At 42.7% G+C, this 17659-nt stretch overlaps 1 protein-coding gene and 1 non-coding gene across 8 annotated transcripts in view; both read left to right on the top strand.

Annotated features, from left to right (window-relative positions):
• LOC139371364 (rho family-interacting cell polarization regulator 1-like) overlaps positions 1-17659 on the top strand; it is a 76122-nt gene that overhangs the window by 37995 nt on the left and 20468 nt on the right. For 6 of the 7 annotated variants that reach the window (XM_071111764.1, XM_071111737.1, XM_071111745.1 and 3 more), the window contains exons 3-13: positions 412-561; positions 698-776; positions 883-906; positions 1082-1135; positions 3996-4145; positions 4355-4418; positions 4551-4594; positions 6699-6824; positions 10414-10562; positions 10697-10826; positions 16290-17261. In XM_071111764.1, coding sequence (XP_070967865.1) covers positions 412-561; positions 698-776; positions 883-906; positions 1082-1135; positions 3996-4145; positions 4355-4418; positions 4551-4594; positions 6699-6824; positions 10414-10562; positions 10697-10826; positions 16290-17261 — 1942 coding nt within the window. The remainder of the gene's footprint in view (positions 1-411; positions 562-697; positions 777-882; positions 907-1081; positions 1136-3995; positions 4146-4354; positions 4419-4550; positions 4595-6698; positions 6825-10413; positions 10563-10696; positions 10827-16289; positions 17262-17659) is intronic. The other variant, XM_071111773.1, reaches the window with a different exon arrangement.
• Positions 2540-2659, top strand: LOC139383555 (U5 spliceosomal RNA). The gene has a single exon (XR_011628744.1). It is a non-coding gene; the product is annotated as a U5 spliceosomal RNA (small nuclear RNA).

The following is a 17659-nucleotide window of genomic DNA, read 5'->3' as shown; positions in this document are numbered from 1 at the left end:
ATTATGAGCAGGCTAGACAGACTCATGCATTTCTCTTCCGTAGCCCATTGACTGGCCTGTCATCTGTGAAAGAGGAGTCTTGACTCACATTGATTACCTGTTTGATTTTATAAAGTGTAACTTATTATTTTAACTCAGAATGTTATCATTACCCCTGACTGTGCAAATCTTTGCTTAACACAAGTTGCAATAAAATATGCTTTGGAAGGGTGTGTTGGAGATGGGATACTCCATCAGTGTCCTTGCTAGTGAGGAGACATCAACATGTCTTTGGCCTGTTCTGTATGAATGAGACTTATCTCCATGTCATGTTTAAATAACATTGATTCCATTAATTCACCAACAGTCAGTGATTGCAGTGCTGCATTTTCAGTCTTGCCATTAGTAAAAAGTATTGTGTTTATGTTTTAGAAAGCTATCAGTGTTCAGCACCCTGGGGGTCACCAGGAAGCCCTCCAGAGTCAGCAGGATGTTCACCCTCTCTGCTAAATCACCACCGCCCAAGGTGCCTCAGCCTGAGAGGCTAGACGAAGTCTATGAGGCTCTGAAGAGAGGCCTGCAGTGAGCGCGCACACACACACACACACACACACAGAGAGAGACACAGAGAGAGACAGAAAGCACTTTTTCACAATACGTTACTGTCATGCATGCCTGCTCAGACATACAGGAAATTGACATGCCATGTACGTCTCAGGTCTTACCTGCAGGTGCACCAGATGGAGCTGGACAGCCTGAGCCAACAGATGAGGGAGTCCAAGAGGAACTCTCGCCTGGTAGGTACCACCAGGGCTTGAATCTGCCTTAAAATGGTGTATGCTCACTTGATCTGGCAATGGATTTTACTGGACAGTATAATAATGTGATCTTGTTCCTCTTCAGGGGTTTCTCTATGAGCTGGATAAGGTGAGTTTGACCCTGTCTTTTATTTTTCACCCACTCCATTGCACAGTAGCACACAGTAATCATATGAGCTTTCACCAAAACAATCATTGGTCCCAAATTACATTCTATCCATGTATTTTACTTTGAGAATGAAGGTTAGCATAATTTTGAGTCCTTTTTGTGTTTCTTCCAACAGCAAGTAAAAGTGAATGAGAGGTTCATGCGACGGCTTGAGTTCCATCTAAGCAAGGTGAGTCGTGTGTGTGTGTGTGTGTGTGTGTGTGAGAGAAAGAAAATGGGGAAACAATAGTGTGACTGGTAAATAAACTGTGTGCTTGTAGAAGTTATATTTTCTTGGGTGTGTCAGATAGGAATAGATGTGAAAAGGTGTGTTAAAGTTATGTAAGCTACATACTGTATGTGAAATGACACAAGTTATGTTAGGTTTTCATTTGATTACAACTGACCACTCAGAGTATGTATGTAGCCACCCACACACTACAGCAGGCCTTGCAGACAGACAGGGCCTCTAACAGTGATTATGTGGGTGAGTACCTGACAGGTCGCAGTCCAGGGGTAAGGTCCAGCAGCTTTTGGCTTAGTCACTGTACTTATGAGTGAGTGCTGCTTTCTAGTTTTCAAAACCAGCCCTGTGTTTGCGTTGGTGCAACTGAGCTTCATCACACATGCACACACAGTATGGCTGGGCGTGGTTAACTGGCAGGGGGTGGCCTCAGGCTAATCTCACATTCCTGGATTGTTTTCTGAGCGTTTTAACCCTCCTGAGAGAGCAGGACACTGGCAAGGCTGCTAACCCGACACAGCTGCCGCAGCACCTCCGTCTTCTTCCTCCTCCTTATTTTCTTCCTCCTACCTGTTTGATGTTTGACTAGTTTGTGTTTTACAAGCGGGGTTTGCCTTTGGGAGCCTCTGACCTCCTAGCAGTCAAATGTCACAGCCCATCACCTGGATAAGGAGAGCAGAGGTTTTTTAAATGTATTTATTTGAACGTAAACTTAACAAGTTGTTGACCTGCCCTTCCTCTTCCTGGCGACTGAGTTAGGCTGATTGCCCCTCCAGAAGGAAACGCCATTGATTAGTTTTTATTCTGAAGGTTCCTTGAGCTGTCTGTTGCCGTTATAATCATTGGCCAGTACAGAGAATTAAGTAAAACCACAAGTCCAATTCCCTTTCTCCATCCATGTCTAATTTAGGAAAGGGGCAATTTTAGCTAGTTAGCCACCGGAGGACAATGACACAATGAGTTATAACAATTCAAGTTGATTCTGTCATTGACGTATGCTGTCAATGCGATTTGATAGGAGTGACTCAACTGGCTTCCCTTGACACTTCTTTGGTGCGCCAGGATTTGGTTTCTTCCCCCACTACACCCAGTCAGCTACGCAGGGGAGCACTTCTGCTTTCATCATCACATCAATGGAGAAGAATTTAGGGAATGGGAAAACCAACCCTGCTGGGTGTCTTCAGTCATATCTTGTTAAATATGGGAATTTTCCGATAGTCGTTTCACCTACAGTGCATTCGTAAAGTATTCAGACCCTTTGACTTTTTCCACATTTTGTAACGTTACAGCCTTATTCTAAAATGTGTTAAATTATTTTTTCCTCATCAATCTACACACAGTACCCCATAATGACTCTGGTTTCTCTTCATTACGCACAAGCTTTTTGCCTTTTTACTAAAGACTTCCAGGGAGAGGAACACTGAAAATCCAGTTCAAAGAAAAATATGTTAGAGAAAAAGCAGGTCCACACCACATTGGGTGAGGCGGGTTGCAGGAGAGTATTTTGAAGTAAGGGTTTATAAAAATATATGCAAAGAAAAATATAGAAAAATATATATACATGGGACACGACAAGACGAAGGACAAATACGTCTGACTGCTACGCCATCATGTTAATGAGAGGATAGTCTTCAAACCAACATGTTGAGACCGTGTTCAGAGAGGGTCATCAGGAAGGCAGGTATAGAGTACTGTTGTGTTGTTAAGTGGACCACGTCAGGTGCACTACAGGCCTCTGTGATCATCACCAAATGGAGGGAATGTGACCGAAGAATATAGAAGATGGCGATGCACCCTCTCACTCATAAAACATTTCCCAAGGAGTCTACTCTACTCTAGTGAATGGAGCTCTCATGGTGTTTGTTTACTAATTCATTCAGGCTGGCGGGTTGGCAGCAGCTCAGTGGATCCACACAGTCAGTGGGCCTGACATGCTGGGTCACTCACTTTGGTGAATCAGGGTGTCTGAAAGTGGGGAGACAGTGGGCATCTTTTAGTGAATGAGGCATCGAGCTGAAAGCGATGTGCACTGATTCAGAAAACCAGGACAAAGTCAAAACACACAATACCACACTTCTCCTGTGACCTGAAAATAATGTGTGATGTTTTTGACAAGGTGAATGCAAGTTTAATCTATGAGAGTCTGCTACAATGTTATTTGATGGGACATGCAGACAGTGTTTGTTTTTGTGTGTCGGTGGTTGTACTGTATCTTTCTGAGATTGTCAGCAGTTGTCACAGGGAGTGAGTATGAATGTGTGTATTGTATTGCCTAAGTGCTTTAACTGTTTCCTGTCTCCCGTAACAGCTTACAGTTCAACAGCTGCCTCCCCAAATCTGCTGGCGGATCAATAAAATGTTGATATATACAGTACATATGAGATGTGTGAGGAAGTCGTAGAGCAATAAGGTGGCCAACAGGACGCATAGTTTCTAACTTATGTTTATATTTGTGTTTGTGAGGCCAGTGGAATGTCCCCATCTGGACTCCCACTGCATTGCAGTTGCGTCTTCATTTTACAGACACACTTTTTTCAGAGGTCGTGAAATTGTCAAGAACCAAGGGAAGGATTATGATGCAATTACATGCATAAGGGTTCCATGATGATGGAAATGGACCGTAGAACTAAATGGATTACTATTATTGAAAATGATTTATGAAGAGAGCTTTAGGGTGTATTCTTGAATGGTAGGTGAATAAAATAAACAACAAAACTATAATATACAGTGGATATACAGTAATTGTATAACCACTGTAAGGGACAAATTAAATGAACCATCCATAACTGTGTTTTGTCCTCCTCAGGTTGACGAGCTGTATGAGGCCTACTGTATGCAGCGCCGGCTGAGGGATGGTGCCAATAAAATGGTGAAGGCCTACACAGACTCCCAGGGCAGCCGCGAGGCCAGAGAGAGCCTGTCTGAGGCCAACAAGGGCTACAAAGAGTACACAGAGGTGAGGGGTGTGAGAGGGGACTGTGGTCAATGATGGAAGGAAAGGATGGGGAACAGGGTAAGATGGGCAGGGAGCTGTGGATAGTCAGTGTCCTAAAATGGATTTCAAAGACTGCAGGGTAACCTGACTAAGAATAGGTGTTCTGATATTAGTACTATGTTTGTAGTTTTGACTGCCTGATGTCTTTGCTTAACGTTCACTCTTTGCAGAACATGTGCATGTTGGAGAGCGAGCTGGAAAACCAGCTGGGAGAGTTCCATGTGAAAATGAAGGGTACGTTCATTTTAGCCAACTCCTTCCTCTTCCCTGTCTGTTGTGACTCCAGACTGTGTTGGTCTATTTCAATCACACTGTTGCGTTGTTAGTGTTTGTATGAGGCCTTGAACTTTTTTGTTTGTGTTGCAGGTCTAGCAGGGTTCGCACGGCTGTGTGCTGGAGACACATATGAGGTGAGTTTCTCTCTCTCTCCACTCTAGCATGGCTGCCCCAGCATCATCATTCCTCTAAGGCTAAGCCTTAGACAATAAATTGCTGTTGGAGGGAGTGGATATGCTACCAGTGGCGGTTGCTGAATGGCTGAATACCAGGGGCGTGAGGAGCTTAGTGTTAGCTTTATGTATTGTCTTAAAGACATCTGTGCATTTGAACAACCTTGTAAATGCAGGTATTTCACATTTGCATGTCAAAAACCGAACAACCTCTGCTGCATAAGCTGCCACTGTTTTGAACAGATTATATTATTTAGAACTAGTACACCAGGGAGAATGCAACAAGCTTTTTTAAATGTAACCTTTATTTAACTAGGCAAGTCAGTTCAGAACAAATTCTTATTTACAATGAAGGCCGACCCTGGCCAAACCCTTACCCGGACAATGCTGGGCAAATTGTGCGCCGCCCTATGGGACTCCTAGTCATGGTCGGTTGTGATACAGCCTGGAATTGAACAAGGGTCTGTAGTGACGCCTCTAGCACTGAGATGCAGTGCCTTAGACCACTGTGCCACTCAGAAGCCCAGTTAACCCACTGTTCCTAGGCCGTCATTGATAATAAGAATTTGTTCTTAACTGACTTGCCTAGTTAAATAAAGGTAAAAAATAATTTTAAAAAGCATGCCGACACATTAAGTGTAAACACATTATCTAACTGGGGTAGCTAGCTAACATAATGTCACAAAGTATGATGCGCTAGCCAGTTAACTTTCATTCTGAAATAACCTCATTTTTCCGAGTTACACAGATATTAGTTTAGAAAAATTTGAAATTGGCATGGGAGCTACAGTGGCAAGAAAAAGTATGTGAACCCTTTGGAATTTCCTGGATTTCTGCATAAATTGGTATCAGATTTGATCTGGTCTTCATCTGTCACAACAATAACAAATAACACACAAATTATTGTATTTTTCTTGTCTATATTGAATACAGAATTTAAACATTCACAGTGTAGGTTGAAAAAGTAGGTGAACCCCTAGGTTAATGACTTCTCTAAAAGATAATTGGAGTCAGGAGTCAGCTAACCTGGAGTCCAATCAATGAGACGAGATTGGAGATGTTGGTTAGAGCTGCCTTGCCCTATAAAAAAACACTCACAAAATTTGAGTTTGCTATTCACAAGGGGGGGGGGAAACATCCCAACTGTAAAATATGGTGGAGGGAGTATTGTGGTTTGCGGCTGCTTTGCTGCCTCAGGGCCTGGACAGCTTGCTATCATTGATGGAAAGATCAATTCCCAAGTTTATCAAGACATTTTGCAGGAGAATGTTAGGCTACCTTCTGGAGTGGCCCAGTCAGAGTCCTGGCCTCAACCTGATTGAGATGCTGTGGCATGACCTCGAGAGCAGTTCACACCAGACATTCCAAGAATATTGCTGAACTGAAACAGTTTTGTAAAGAGGAATGTTCCAAAATTCCTCCTGACCATTGTGCAGATCTGATCCACAACTACAGGAAACGTTTGGTTAAGGTTATTGCAGCCAAAGGAGGGTCAACCAGTTATTAAATCCAAGTGTTCACATACTTTTCCCACCCTGCACTTTGAATGTTGACACTGTGTTCAATAAGGACATGAAAATGTATAATTGTTTGTGTGTTATTAGTTTAAGCAGACTGTGTTTGTCTTGTTGTGACCTAGATGAAAATCAGATCAAATTTTATGACCAATTTATGCAGGGGGGGGGGGTAAAATTGGCCAGGCTTTTTTGACCTACCAGATCTGTGATGACAAGGTTTTAGCTAGTGTATCCCTCTGTCCTTCTCTTCTTGTTGGATGTAGTTGATTAAGGTTAATCAGGTCCCAGGCTCCCATGGCATAGATTTAGTGATGATGGACAGCATAATCGATGGAGTGAGTCAGTGGAGTGCTGCGTTTCCTCCCTGGGGTGAAGGCAACTATAAACAGAACCTCCAGAGTTTGGCTCAACTTCAGCAAAAACACAAATGACTCAGCAATGACTTGAGAAAAGGGAAATGTGTGACGAGCAAAATGTGAGTGTCTGGCTCATTTTTGTATCTGTCTGCTATGCCTCCTAGAACCTAAACCTGATCTCTGACCTTTTAGATCTTAATGAAGTATGGGCGGCAGCGCTGGAAGCTGAGGGGAAGGATTGAGATCAACTGCAAGCAGGTGTGGGACAGCGAGGACATGGTCTTCCTGCCTCTCATCACAGAGTTCCTATCAATAAAGGTACAAAGCAGAAAATTCTTGCCAAAAACATGCACGCACGTGTGCATATAGGCACATGAAGACACACACACCCACAGACTGTCAATCACGTTCAGAGAGTCACATCTGCGTGTGAAGCAAAGACACTGAGGTAATGGACATAACAGCTCAGTGAAAGGAGAGCAGCTGGATATCGACTTGTTTTTCTCCCTGAATGATTCCATTACTTTGCCCAATGTCACAGGATAGGAAAGTTAAACTGAGGGGGTCAGGAGACATGGATCTGTCTGAATTTCCATACAGGATTTACCCCAGTGTTTTACCCAAAACAGTGGGGTAAATATTTCTGTTTCCATCTATGCGGGCTGGCACCCATGTCTCACTGGGCCATGGCTCCGAAGGACCTGCTCTCACTTGGGGCCAAAGCCAGGCCACTGGTACTTTTCAGCTAGCATTTACAGTTGTCCGAAGTTAACATACACTTAGGTTGGAGTCATTAAAACTCGTTTTTCAACCACTCTACAAATTTATTGTTAACAAACTATAGTTTTGGCAAGTCGGTTAGGACATCTACTTTGTGCATAACACAAGTAATTTTTTCCAACAATTGTTGACAGATTATTTCACTTATAATTCACTGCATCACAATTCCAGTGGGTCAGAAGTTTACATACGCTAAGTTGACTGTGCCTTTAAACCGATTGGAAAATTCCAGAATATGTCATGGCTTTAGAAGCTTCTGATAGGCTAATTGACGTCAATTGGAGGTGTACCTGTGGATGTATTTCAAACTCCGTGCCTCTTTGCTTGACATCATGGGAAAATAAAAAGAAATCGGCCAAGACCTTTACAAGTCTGGTTCGTCCTTGGGGGCAATTTCCAAATGCCTGAAGGTACCACGTTCATCTGTACGAACAATAGTACGCAAGTATGAACACCATGGGACCACGCAGCCGCCATACCGCTCAGGAAGGAGACGCGTTCTGTCTCCTAGAGATGAACGTACTTTGGTGCGAATCAATCCCAGAACAACAGCAAAGGATTGGTTTAAATATTAAGTTCTGCTTTTCTGATGTATCAAATACTTATGTCATGCAATAAAATGCAAATGAATTACTTAAAAATCATACAATGTGATTTTCTGGATTTTTGTTTTAGATTCCGTCTCTCACAGTTGAAGTGTACCCATGATAAAAATTACAGACCTCTACATGCTTTGTAAGTGGGAAAACCTGCAAAATCGGCAGTGTATCAAATACTTGTCCTCCCCACTTGTTCTCCCCACTTTATGCAAATAATGAATTAATAGTTTTCTTTTTTTTTCTTCAAATTCCGTTTGGTTCATTTTAGGGATGTCCATGATAGCGATGACAAGTTTCAAGTTGATAGGCCACTGTGGAGTGGATTTACAGTGATTTAAATTAAGATGGAAAATCTGATTTTAGATTCGTCAATAACTCGGCCATCTTTAAACCAATTCCTTTTCTCAAGCTGAGACATGTACCATGGGCCTACATTCCAAATGTGGTGTCATTTGGTCCTATGGTTCATTAGAATAAAAAAATAAAAAAAAGTATATATTAGCATATGTGCTAATATGCATCTACTGGTATAGTGTGGCCGTCTTTGAATGCAGCAGTGCTATTTTCTGAAACTCTTTGGGATTTTATAAATATTTTTTTTACTCTGCTGCTACTCACTGTGTGTCTATGCATAGTCACTTTACCCCTACTTACATTTGCAAATAACCTTGACTAACCTGTACCCCTGCACATTGACCCGGTACCCCCTGTTTATAGCCTTGTTATTGTTACTTTTTTATTATATTTTTTACTGTAGTTTATTTAGTAAATAATTTCTTAAACTGCATTGTTGGTTAAGGGCTTGTAAGTAAGCATTTCACGGTAAGGTCTTCAGCTCTTGTATTCGGCGCATGTGACAGACCAAATTTGGAGTAAATCGGACTTTTATTCTGAGAAGAATAATGAATTATTATTTTACGCATTAGCGTTATATAGTCAAAGTGAATTGTTAATATTTTCCTTATTGTTTAAGATGGCAATGCCAAACTCAACATGGTTCATCATGGTTATGTCTTTGATGATCCAAAAAGTTAAGTTATTAGGCCTTTGAAGTGGATTTACGAAGGATTTAAAGGGACACGTAAAATCCTCAGCCATCTCTTGGCTTTTCGCGAACTAAGTTAAGAGATGTGCCATGGGCCTCCTAACTAATAACTCAGTTGGTGTTATTTGGACTTCATTATTGGGTTCATGCAAAGTTTTCCCAAGTTTCCAAGATGGAGGAAAATCTATCCTGATGGACCTTATGGGTCCTTGAGGCAAATTTGTTCAGCATAATGAAAGAGACCTACATACAAAGTTTCAAATCCCTGGGTGAAATGGAGAAATTGAAATGAGAGTTTAAGTGAGACTGATTAAAACAGTGCCACCTATATGCCAATCAGCATCAGTCTTTTTGACCAAGTTACCCATGGCCTCTGGAAATTTGTGGAATCTGTGGAAATGTCTAATTTGACAATCTATGCTTGAGTTATTTGACCAAGTCAAGGAACATTTTAATAATAAGAATTCAGACAATAACAATAGGTTTCATCCCATACTAATATAATAACCCTGAGAGAGAAATCATTTACAGTGGATAATAATGTGAAATATCAGTGAATTTGTATAACAGTATAATTTTGATAGCCAATAGCTAGGTTTCCATCCAATTGGTTATAGATTTGCATATGAATATTCTAAAATCTGGATTTTCCCAACAGAGATGTCTTTCTATCAATTTGACTTGTTGTAGATAAAAAGCTGTGCGTGAGGACCTAGTGCACATAGAACAAACTTTTGCGGTCAAATTCCCATCTACTGAATAAAACAATTCAAGTAAATGGGTTTCCATCGCATTTTCAACTCTACTGATAATTATAATTATTTTTTATTTTTTTGTCTATATAGCGAATGTGCCCACTCTGGTCTTTGCATGTGTGCTCTAGCCAACAGTGCACATATACAGTCTGGGTAGGCTACATGATGAGAAAACTATTATGGACAAAAGAGTGAGATTTGTTTTTATTTGTCAAACGGCAGCCAAGCATTGATCATCATGTCACCAGAATAAGACCGTTGATATTTATTGGAAAGCAGCATCAAGCTCATCACTGTTCACTTTCACAAAACTCTGAAGTTCATAACTTATTTCTTCTGTAGCCTAATAAACTGCCTGCTTTCCCGAGTCCTATTGGGAAGACCACACAACATTATCCCGTGACTCCCAAGTTTACTTTAATGGTTATATCAATCTTTGTGCTTAAAAATATTTTCACCAACATTTCTCACATAATTAATTTTACAGACACAAAAAAAATATAACCTTGTCTAGTGTGTTTTGTTAACATTTGGGAAGTTTACTGACAAATGTTGTTCAATCAGGGCTGTCGTGACATTTTCTATCCAACTTGTGCTTTACTCGCATAAAAAAGTTGGAACGGAAACCTGGTTAATGCTTATCAAAATCAGCTATTGGTGTGGTGTTTGGAGAGATTTAGATCATAACTGATCACTGATTTTTGATTGGTCTTACTCTGGTTCCCTAGGTGACAGAGCTGAAGAGCCTGGCCAATCACGTGGTGGTGGGAAACGTGTCGTGTGAGACCAAGGACCTGTTTGCTGCTCTACCCCAGACGGTGGCAGTGGACATCAATGACCTGGGGACCATCAAACTGAGCTTGGAGGTCACCTGGAAGTGAGTGGCCCAATGTGGCTTCTGCTTTGAAGTGATAAGGATATTAAGGTTGTATAGAAAGAGGGACTGCGTGTGTGCATACATTTGTGTGTGGGTCTAGTAATACGTTTCTGTGCCCTTTTTTTCATGGACAGCCCCTTCGACAAGGATGACCAAGCCTCAACCGCCAGCACGGTCAACAAACCCCCCACGGTGAACAAACGCTTCTCCACCTACAACCAGAGTCCTCCTGATACCCCCTCCCTACGGGAACAGGCCTTCTATGTGAGTACCCTAAACCTCTAACTGTCCTCTAATCAGTGTTCTTTTTCATAATGTGTCCCATAATCCACAGAATAATGTACTCTGGGCTCAAGTATTTTGTTGTGTGACCTGGAGTTTTATTTTGTGAGCACCAGTGCGACTAAAAGAAAATCCCCAAAAATGTCTCTATACTGCTCCAACAAGACAGGCTGCCTCCCGCTGCTGCTTGCTTCCAGTTCCCGGGCCACACACACACACACACACCAAGCCCTGCCCCCTGTCACTATAGCAGGCATAATACAGTAACTCCATGCTGTTTCTAAAGCCGGATGCGCAACATTCTGAGACTTCCGGGAATGCTTGCAAAGCATGAGGCAAGGTTCTTAGCAGTCTGGCAAAGTACACTTCCGAGCAAGAGCTTTGGGATGGAGATGTAATGTGGCAGTCGTGCCAACATATCTCATCAGCCACCTGGTGGAAGGGATTTTGTGGATCTGAGGCTCTTTCCCCTATTGCCTCCATCATCCTCCAAATCCCACCAACATCAGCCGCCTCAGAGAGCAACTGGTCCTTGTTTGGGGGGACACACACCAAAGCACGCAACAGGCTGACCAATACAAATGTTGAAGAATTGGTGGCCATCCGGGCAGATTTTAGGTTTTTTAAGCCTGACAACAAGCCATCCTCAAGGTTGGAAAGTGACAGCGAAGATGAGGCCTCAGAGTCTGATGTTCAAGAGGTGGACAATGAGGAGGTCCAGGGAGAAGACATGGAAGCCTGAGAGGAAGACAACCAAAGCTATAGTATCTAGACTATCATTTTACAGATCTATGTTGAAACCGTTTTTGGGAGATGCGATGGATCATTGGGGATCATTCAATATTCCCTATCTTTTGTTATTCAGTGAAATCGTCCCATGTGAAGAGGCAGCTCAATTAAGGTTCAATTTGTAACAAAATAGTTTTTTAATTTTTATTGGAAGGATTTAATCATGTCTACTTATGATAAGGTAAAAGGTTTCTGTCTCCGTATGATACTGTATGGTAAATATATCCAATGCAAAAAACATACACATTTAAATGGTATTAATATTAGTTTGCATATACAGTGGGGCAAAAAAGTATTTAGTCAGCCACCAATTGTGCAAGTTCTCCCACTTAAAAAGATGAGAGGCCTGTAATTTATCATAGGTACACTTCAACTATGACAGACAAAATTAGAAAAAAAAATCCAGAAAATCACATTGTAGGATTTTTAATGTATTTATTTTCAAATTATGGTGGAAAATAAGTCAATAACAAAAGTTTATCTCAATACTTTGTTATCTACCCTTTGTTGGCAATGACAGAGGTGAAGACTTACAGAAAACGTTTGACAAGGTTTTCACACACTGTTGCTGGTATTTTGGCCCATTCCTCCATGCAGATCTCCTCTAGAGCAGTGATGTTTTGGGGCTGTTGCTGGGCAACACAGACTTTCAACTCCCTCCAAAGATTTTCTATGGGGTTGAGATCTAGAGACTGGCTAGGCCACTCCAGGACCTTGAAATGCTTCTTACGAAGCCCCTCCTTCGTTGCCCGGGCGGTGTGTTTGGGATCATTGTCATGCTGAAAGACCCAGCCACATTTGATCTTCAATGCCCTTGCTGATGGAATGAGGTTTTCACTGGCCCCATTCATTCTTTCCTTTACACGGATCAGTCGTCCTGGTCCCTTTGCAGAAAAACAGCCCCATAGCATGATGTTTCCACCTCCATGCTTCACAGTAGGAATGGTGTTCTTTGGATGCAACTCAGCATTCTTTGTCCTCCAAACACGACGAGTTGAGTTTTTACCAAAAAGTTATATTTTGGTTTCATCTGACCATATGACATTCTCCCAATCTTCTTCTGGATCATCCAAATGCTCTCTAGCAAACTTCAGACGGGCCTGGACATGTACTGGCTTAAGCAGGGGGACACGTCTGGCACTGCAGGATTTGAGTCGCTGGCGGCGTAGTGTGTTACTGATGGTAGGCTTTGTTACTTTGGTCCCAGCTCTCTGCAGGTCATTCACTAGGTCCCCCCGTGTGGTTCTGGGATTTTTGCTCACCGTTCTTGTGATCATTTTGACCCCACGGGGTGAGATCTTGCGTGGAGCCCCAGATCGAGGGAGATTATCAGTGGTCTTGTATGTCTTCCATTTCCTAATAATTGCTCCCACAGTTGATTTCTTCAAACCAAGCTGCTTACCTATTGCAGATTCAGTCTTCCCAGCCTGGTGCAGGTCTACAATTTTGTTTCTGGTGTCCTTTGACAGCTCTTTGGTCTTGGCCATAGTGGAGATTGGAGTGTGACTGTTTGATGTTGTGGACAGGTGTCTTTTATACTGATAACAAGTTCAAACAGGTGCCATTAATACAGGTAACGAGTGGAGGACAGAGGAGCCTCTTAAAGAAGAAGTTACAGGTCTGTGAGATCCAGAAATCTTGCTTGTTTGTAGGTGACCAAATACTTATTTTCCACCATAATTTGCAAATAAATTAATTAAAAATCCTACAATGTGATGTTTCTGGTGTACCTATGATGAAAATTACAGGCCTCTCATCTTTTTAAGTGGGAGAACTTGCACAATTGGTGGCTGACTAAATACTTTTTTGCCCCACTGTATTTCTGTTAATTCCCACTGAAAGTTTCCACCTATGAATATTTCCCAAGATTTGCAACCCTCAACACACCCGTGCTTAATTTCAGCTCTTGGACTGCTTTTTTACGGAACTTATTTGGCCAGATCTGGTAACTCTCCTGGCATGCAAAATAATTGTCACTTTTTAATGTAAAAATTCAAATAAAAGCGATCAAAGTTCATTCGATTTGCCTCTTAGTTAATTCTCCTGCCCCCACAAAAAAACAGGTATGTGGAAAAAGTTGATTTGAAGCCCAGGGCTAGTATTCTAAGAGTTGATTTGGGTTGGCCCAGGTTTATGGTTTTGCAACATTGTATCTAACCTATGTTTGAGAACAATGCTTGGTGCTGGCTGTGTGAGAACTGTGTCATTATGTCTCACATAGCTGGAATGATAATCACTTTCTATGATCTCTCTCCCTATCTCTCATGTCCTAACTCTGTTGGACATGAGCTTCTCATCACTCCAGCGTAGCACTTCATCATTTATTTCCTTAAAGAATTATAGCCACGCAAAAGATTCTAAACAAACTGTAGCACCCCTGATGAATTTCTACATTTGCCAAAGTTATAGAATTACTGTTGTCTGTTCAGAAATAAATGAAATCATTCAGAATAGCCTACTACACCATGAGAAGGCCTATCATTTAGCCACAGAGGATCAATAGCTGTGGATTGTAGCTGAAGAACAAGGAATAGCTTAGTCAGGAATGAGCGGTAAATCTGTCAGCTGAAGAACAAGGAATAGCTTAGTCAGGAATGAGCGGTAAATCTGTCAGTGAAAAAAACAGCACCCAGGCAAAACAAATACAATCGAGGGAAACACTGGTTGGAAAGCAAATGGCGCCTGCTGAAAAGAGAAGAGTCTATGCTGTAGGCTGCCAAAATATTTGATGAAATTCCAAATATTGTTTTACAGAGCATATCGGCCATATCGGCTGCGCATCATTGGGTGAAACTGGAAATCATTTTTGGGACTATAGTTTCCTCCTCATATAGCCTACAATATTTCTCTACACACCTAGGCCTAGTCTATTGATGGATTCAAGACAATATTGTTTTTATTGATCTCAGATCAATTTGTCTGTGTCGAAGTAGCCTGCCATTTCGATAATTTGTGTGGTATTAAAAAAGATTCTGCTTAAGTCTCCAGTCATGTAAAAGTATGTAGAATTGTTTGAAATGTGTTTATGAAGGCCAACATTTTCCCGGAACCCAGGCTACTAAAAATGTTCCCTATGTGTGCAACTTCAATAAGTGCCTCTACTCTACTGCTCTGTGCCACTACGCAAATACAATGATATGCATGTAATGCTTTATTATAATTCCACTTGCACATTATGGGATATTGTGTGTAGGTCAGTGACCAAACATCGATATTTCATCAATTTTAAATTCAGGCTGTAACACAACAAAATGTGGAAAAAGTCTAGGGACATTTTGTGTCACAGAAATAGAGGAAAAGTGATATGTTCTTCAAGAGATATGCTTAAGAAATAAGTAGGTTTCATATATCTCAATCAATTAAAACATTTATTTTTCTGGTGCTTCTACATTTTGTGGTGCTACTAACTTAGAAAATGTAGGAGCACCAGAATGTTTTTCATTTAGAGCCCTGGCTATAATAGAAAAATGGTTCTAGAATGAATCGGAATTATACCTATCCAGGACATGTTCTGTTCTGCCACGCAGCATGTTTTCTGTTAACAGCAGTCGAACCGAGGATTTTTGTTGTAGTTTTTAAAATAAATACACGTCTGCTGGGTTACAACGCTAACAGGATGTTAACAGGATGTATTGGTCTGTTTTGTCAATGGGCAAGCTAAATACTTCTAGCACCTATTTCTCTTAATTCAGTGACTTTATTGAGTTAGAAGAAAGAGCTGCCACATTGCAGTGGAGTGTTTAGTCTAGCTGTGATTTGTAGTAGAGGTGGACCTTTTCTCACGGTCCTCTCCTAATTTACCTGGTGTTGTGAAGACTGCTCCGAGGAGCCTGTCAAGCAGCATGATGCCCCCCAAACAGCGCTGGTCCCTTCTGGATGTGTTTCGTGACACGCTGGTTGAGAGACTGTCTCAGAGCTGCTCCTGCAGTGACGTCTCCTCAGTCCACCTGGCCTCTGCTAACATGCAGACTGACGTAAGTGCTGCTAGCCACTACAGAGAGAACCCACTATATCCCCTCTAATCTCTAGTTAAATATGTGGTAGAGCATGGTAGAGCGTGGTAGTAGAACCTCAGTAGAAGAACTCTAGTAGAAATCTTTATAGATTGTGTTGTGCTATCATGTAGATCCTCTCATGTTGGCCATTGTAGAATCTGTGTTTATAGTCAGCTGTTGTGTCCCTCCTCTTTGGGTCTTAAAATAGTCTTTAGTAGTCTTTGCAATGACCGACGCAGCCTTCTACTCTCCATATGAAGCCTGTATTTGTTATTGTTCCAGAGAGGTAAGCCTGGATGCTCAGCAAAGCAGAGGCCTGATAAATGAGAAGTTAATTAAAGGGAGCAGGGAGTCTGTTTGCTCTTTTGGCCAGAGGCCAGGCTGCTCTGGTTTATAATAGAGGCTTGGCTGGCATGGGCTCTCAGGGCCCCTTGGCTCACTTTCTCTCTGTCTGACACTCAATTATCATACTGTATGTTAGCTTCAGAATGTGATGGTACTGTCTCCATTTGACTTTATCATCCTTGTGTTCTTCCTCCCCTCCTTTCTTTCTCTCTCTCGGTCTCTGTCTCTCTCGGTCTCTGTCTCTCTCGGTTTCTGTCGCGGTCTCTTTCTCTCTCTCGGTCGCTGTCTCTTTCTCTCTCTCTCTCACTCTCTCTAGAACATGCTGAGGAGGCAGGAAGATATGGAGAATGGCACAGCATGGTCTAACTCCTCTGAGTCATCAGATGACTCATCCAGCCCTCAACTCTCCCTGGGGCTGCGTCACGCCAACAAGAACCTGGTCCAGCCAGAGGTCAACGCCTCCACACCCTCCATTGAAATCTCCTTTGCCCGCCGAGACACTGCCACCTCCACCCCTACCCGCTTAGCCAAACAGGAGGATGTGCAGGAGGAGACGCAGAAGGAGGAGTCAGACATTGGGGCAGCGGGGAAAGATGAGGCTTCTGGGAAACAGGCAGTGCCTAACGGCCACGCCCGCTACTCACGCTCACTCAGTCATATCAGTGAGAACAGTGCCGATGGCGTACTGATAGACCGGTCAACCAGCGAATTTGTGGAGCCCTCTGAGGTCGCCTCCCTGCAGTGTGGGATCTGTATAAACGATATTGAGATGATGATGCCTGCCAGGGCAGAGTGGGCCCTTATCCCAGGAGAGACTGTGGTGGTCAGAGACACCCCTGAGCAACCCGGCCCAGCTACTGTGACCATGGAGGAGAGCAGGCCGGAGAGCAGGTATTCTACAGTGTCTATAGAGTCAGACACAGGGTTAGAGGTCGTTTCAGGGGCTGTTTCAGAAGTAGAGCCAGAACTCCAGAGCGCTGCACCCACTAGGACTGATGCAATGTATCAGCAAGGTGCCTCTCTGAATCACAGACCAGACTCACAAGCACAGACCCAGAGCACAGAGGGCATATCATACAGTGCCTACAGGACAGTGGTGGTGGAGGCCAAGAAGCCTGAGGCTGTAGTAGAGGCCAAGCCCACAGAGGGTGAGAAGCAGCAGGCTGTGGACAGTGGAATTGAGGAAGCCCTGAGTGCAGTCATCTCCTCTCTGGATGACTACAGGGGACAGTTTCCTGAGTTACAGGTCCTGGAGCAGGAGTTACAACTACTGGAGGAGACGTTAACAGTGAGTTACAGCTGTGTGTGTGTGTGTGTGTGTGCACATGGCTCTGTTTCGTGTTGCACCTCACAATGGAAATGGCCACTTCATAAGAGTGAGGGGGGCATTGGTGGGAGCTGAGTAGATTTCAGCATCCCAGAATAGCACAGTTCGTTCCCTGTGGGACTGCGATCAGGGTGTGGAACTTCCTGCCCCTCAGCTCAGTCTGAATATTTCCATCCCACAATGCTGCAGCAGGAGATGTGTGTACTGTCGCTGGGAGGCCATCTGGCTGTTACACATACGCACAACCGACACAGATAGATACACATCAGAGCTCACTCTGAGCCAAATCCGCTGACAAGGTGATAGGAAACAGAAAAAGAATGCTTTTCTTTTAATCTTCATGTCGTAATTTTAGGAAC

The sequence above is a fragment of the Oncorhynchus clarkii genome, chromosome 2 (genome assembly GCF_045791955.1).
Source record: "Oncorhynchus clarkii lewisi isolate Uvic-CL-2024 chromosome 2, UVic_Ocla_1.0, whole genome shotgun sequence".
Lineage (NCBI taxonomy): Eukaryota > Metazoa > Chordata > Actinopteri > Salmoniformes > Salmonidae > Oncorhynchus > Oncorhynchus clarkii.
This window is presented reverse-complemented; position numbering and strand designations above follow the sequence as displayed.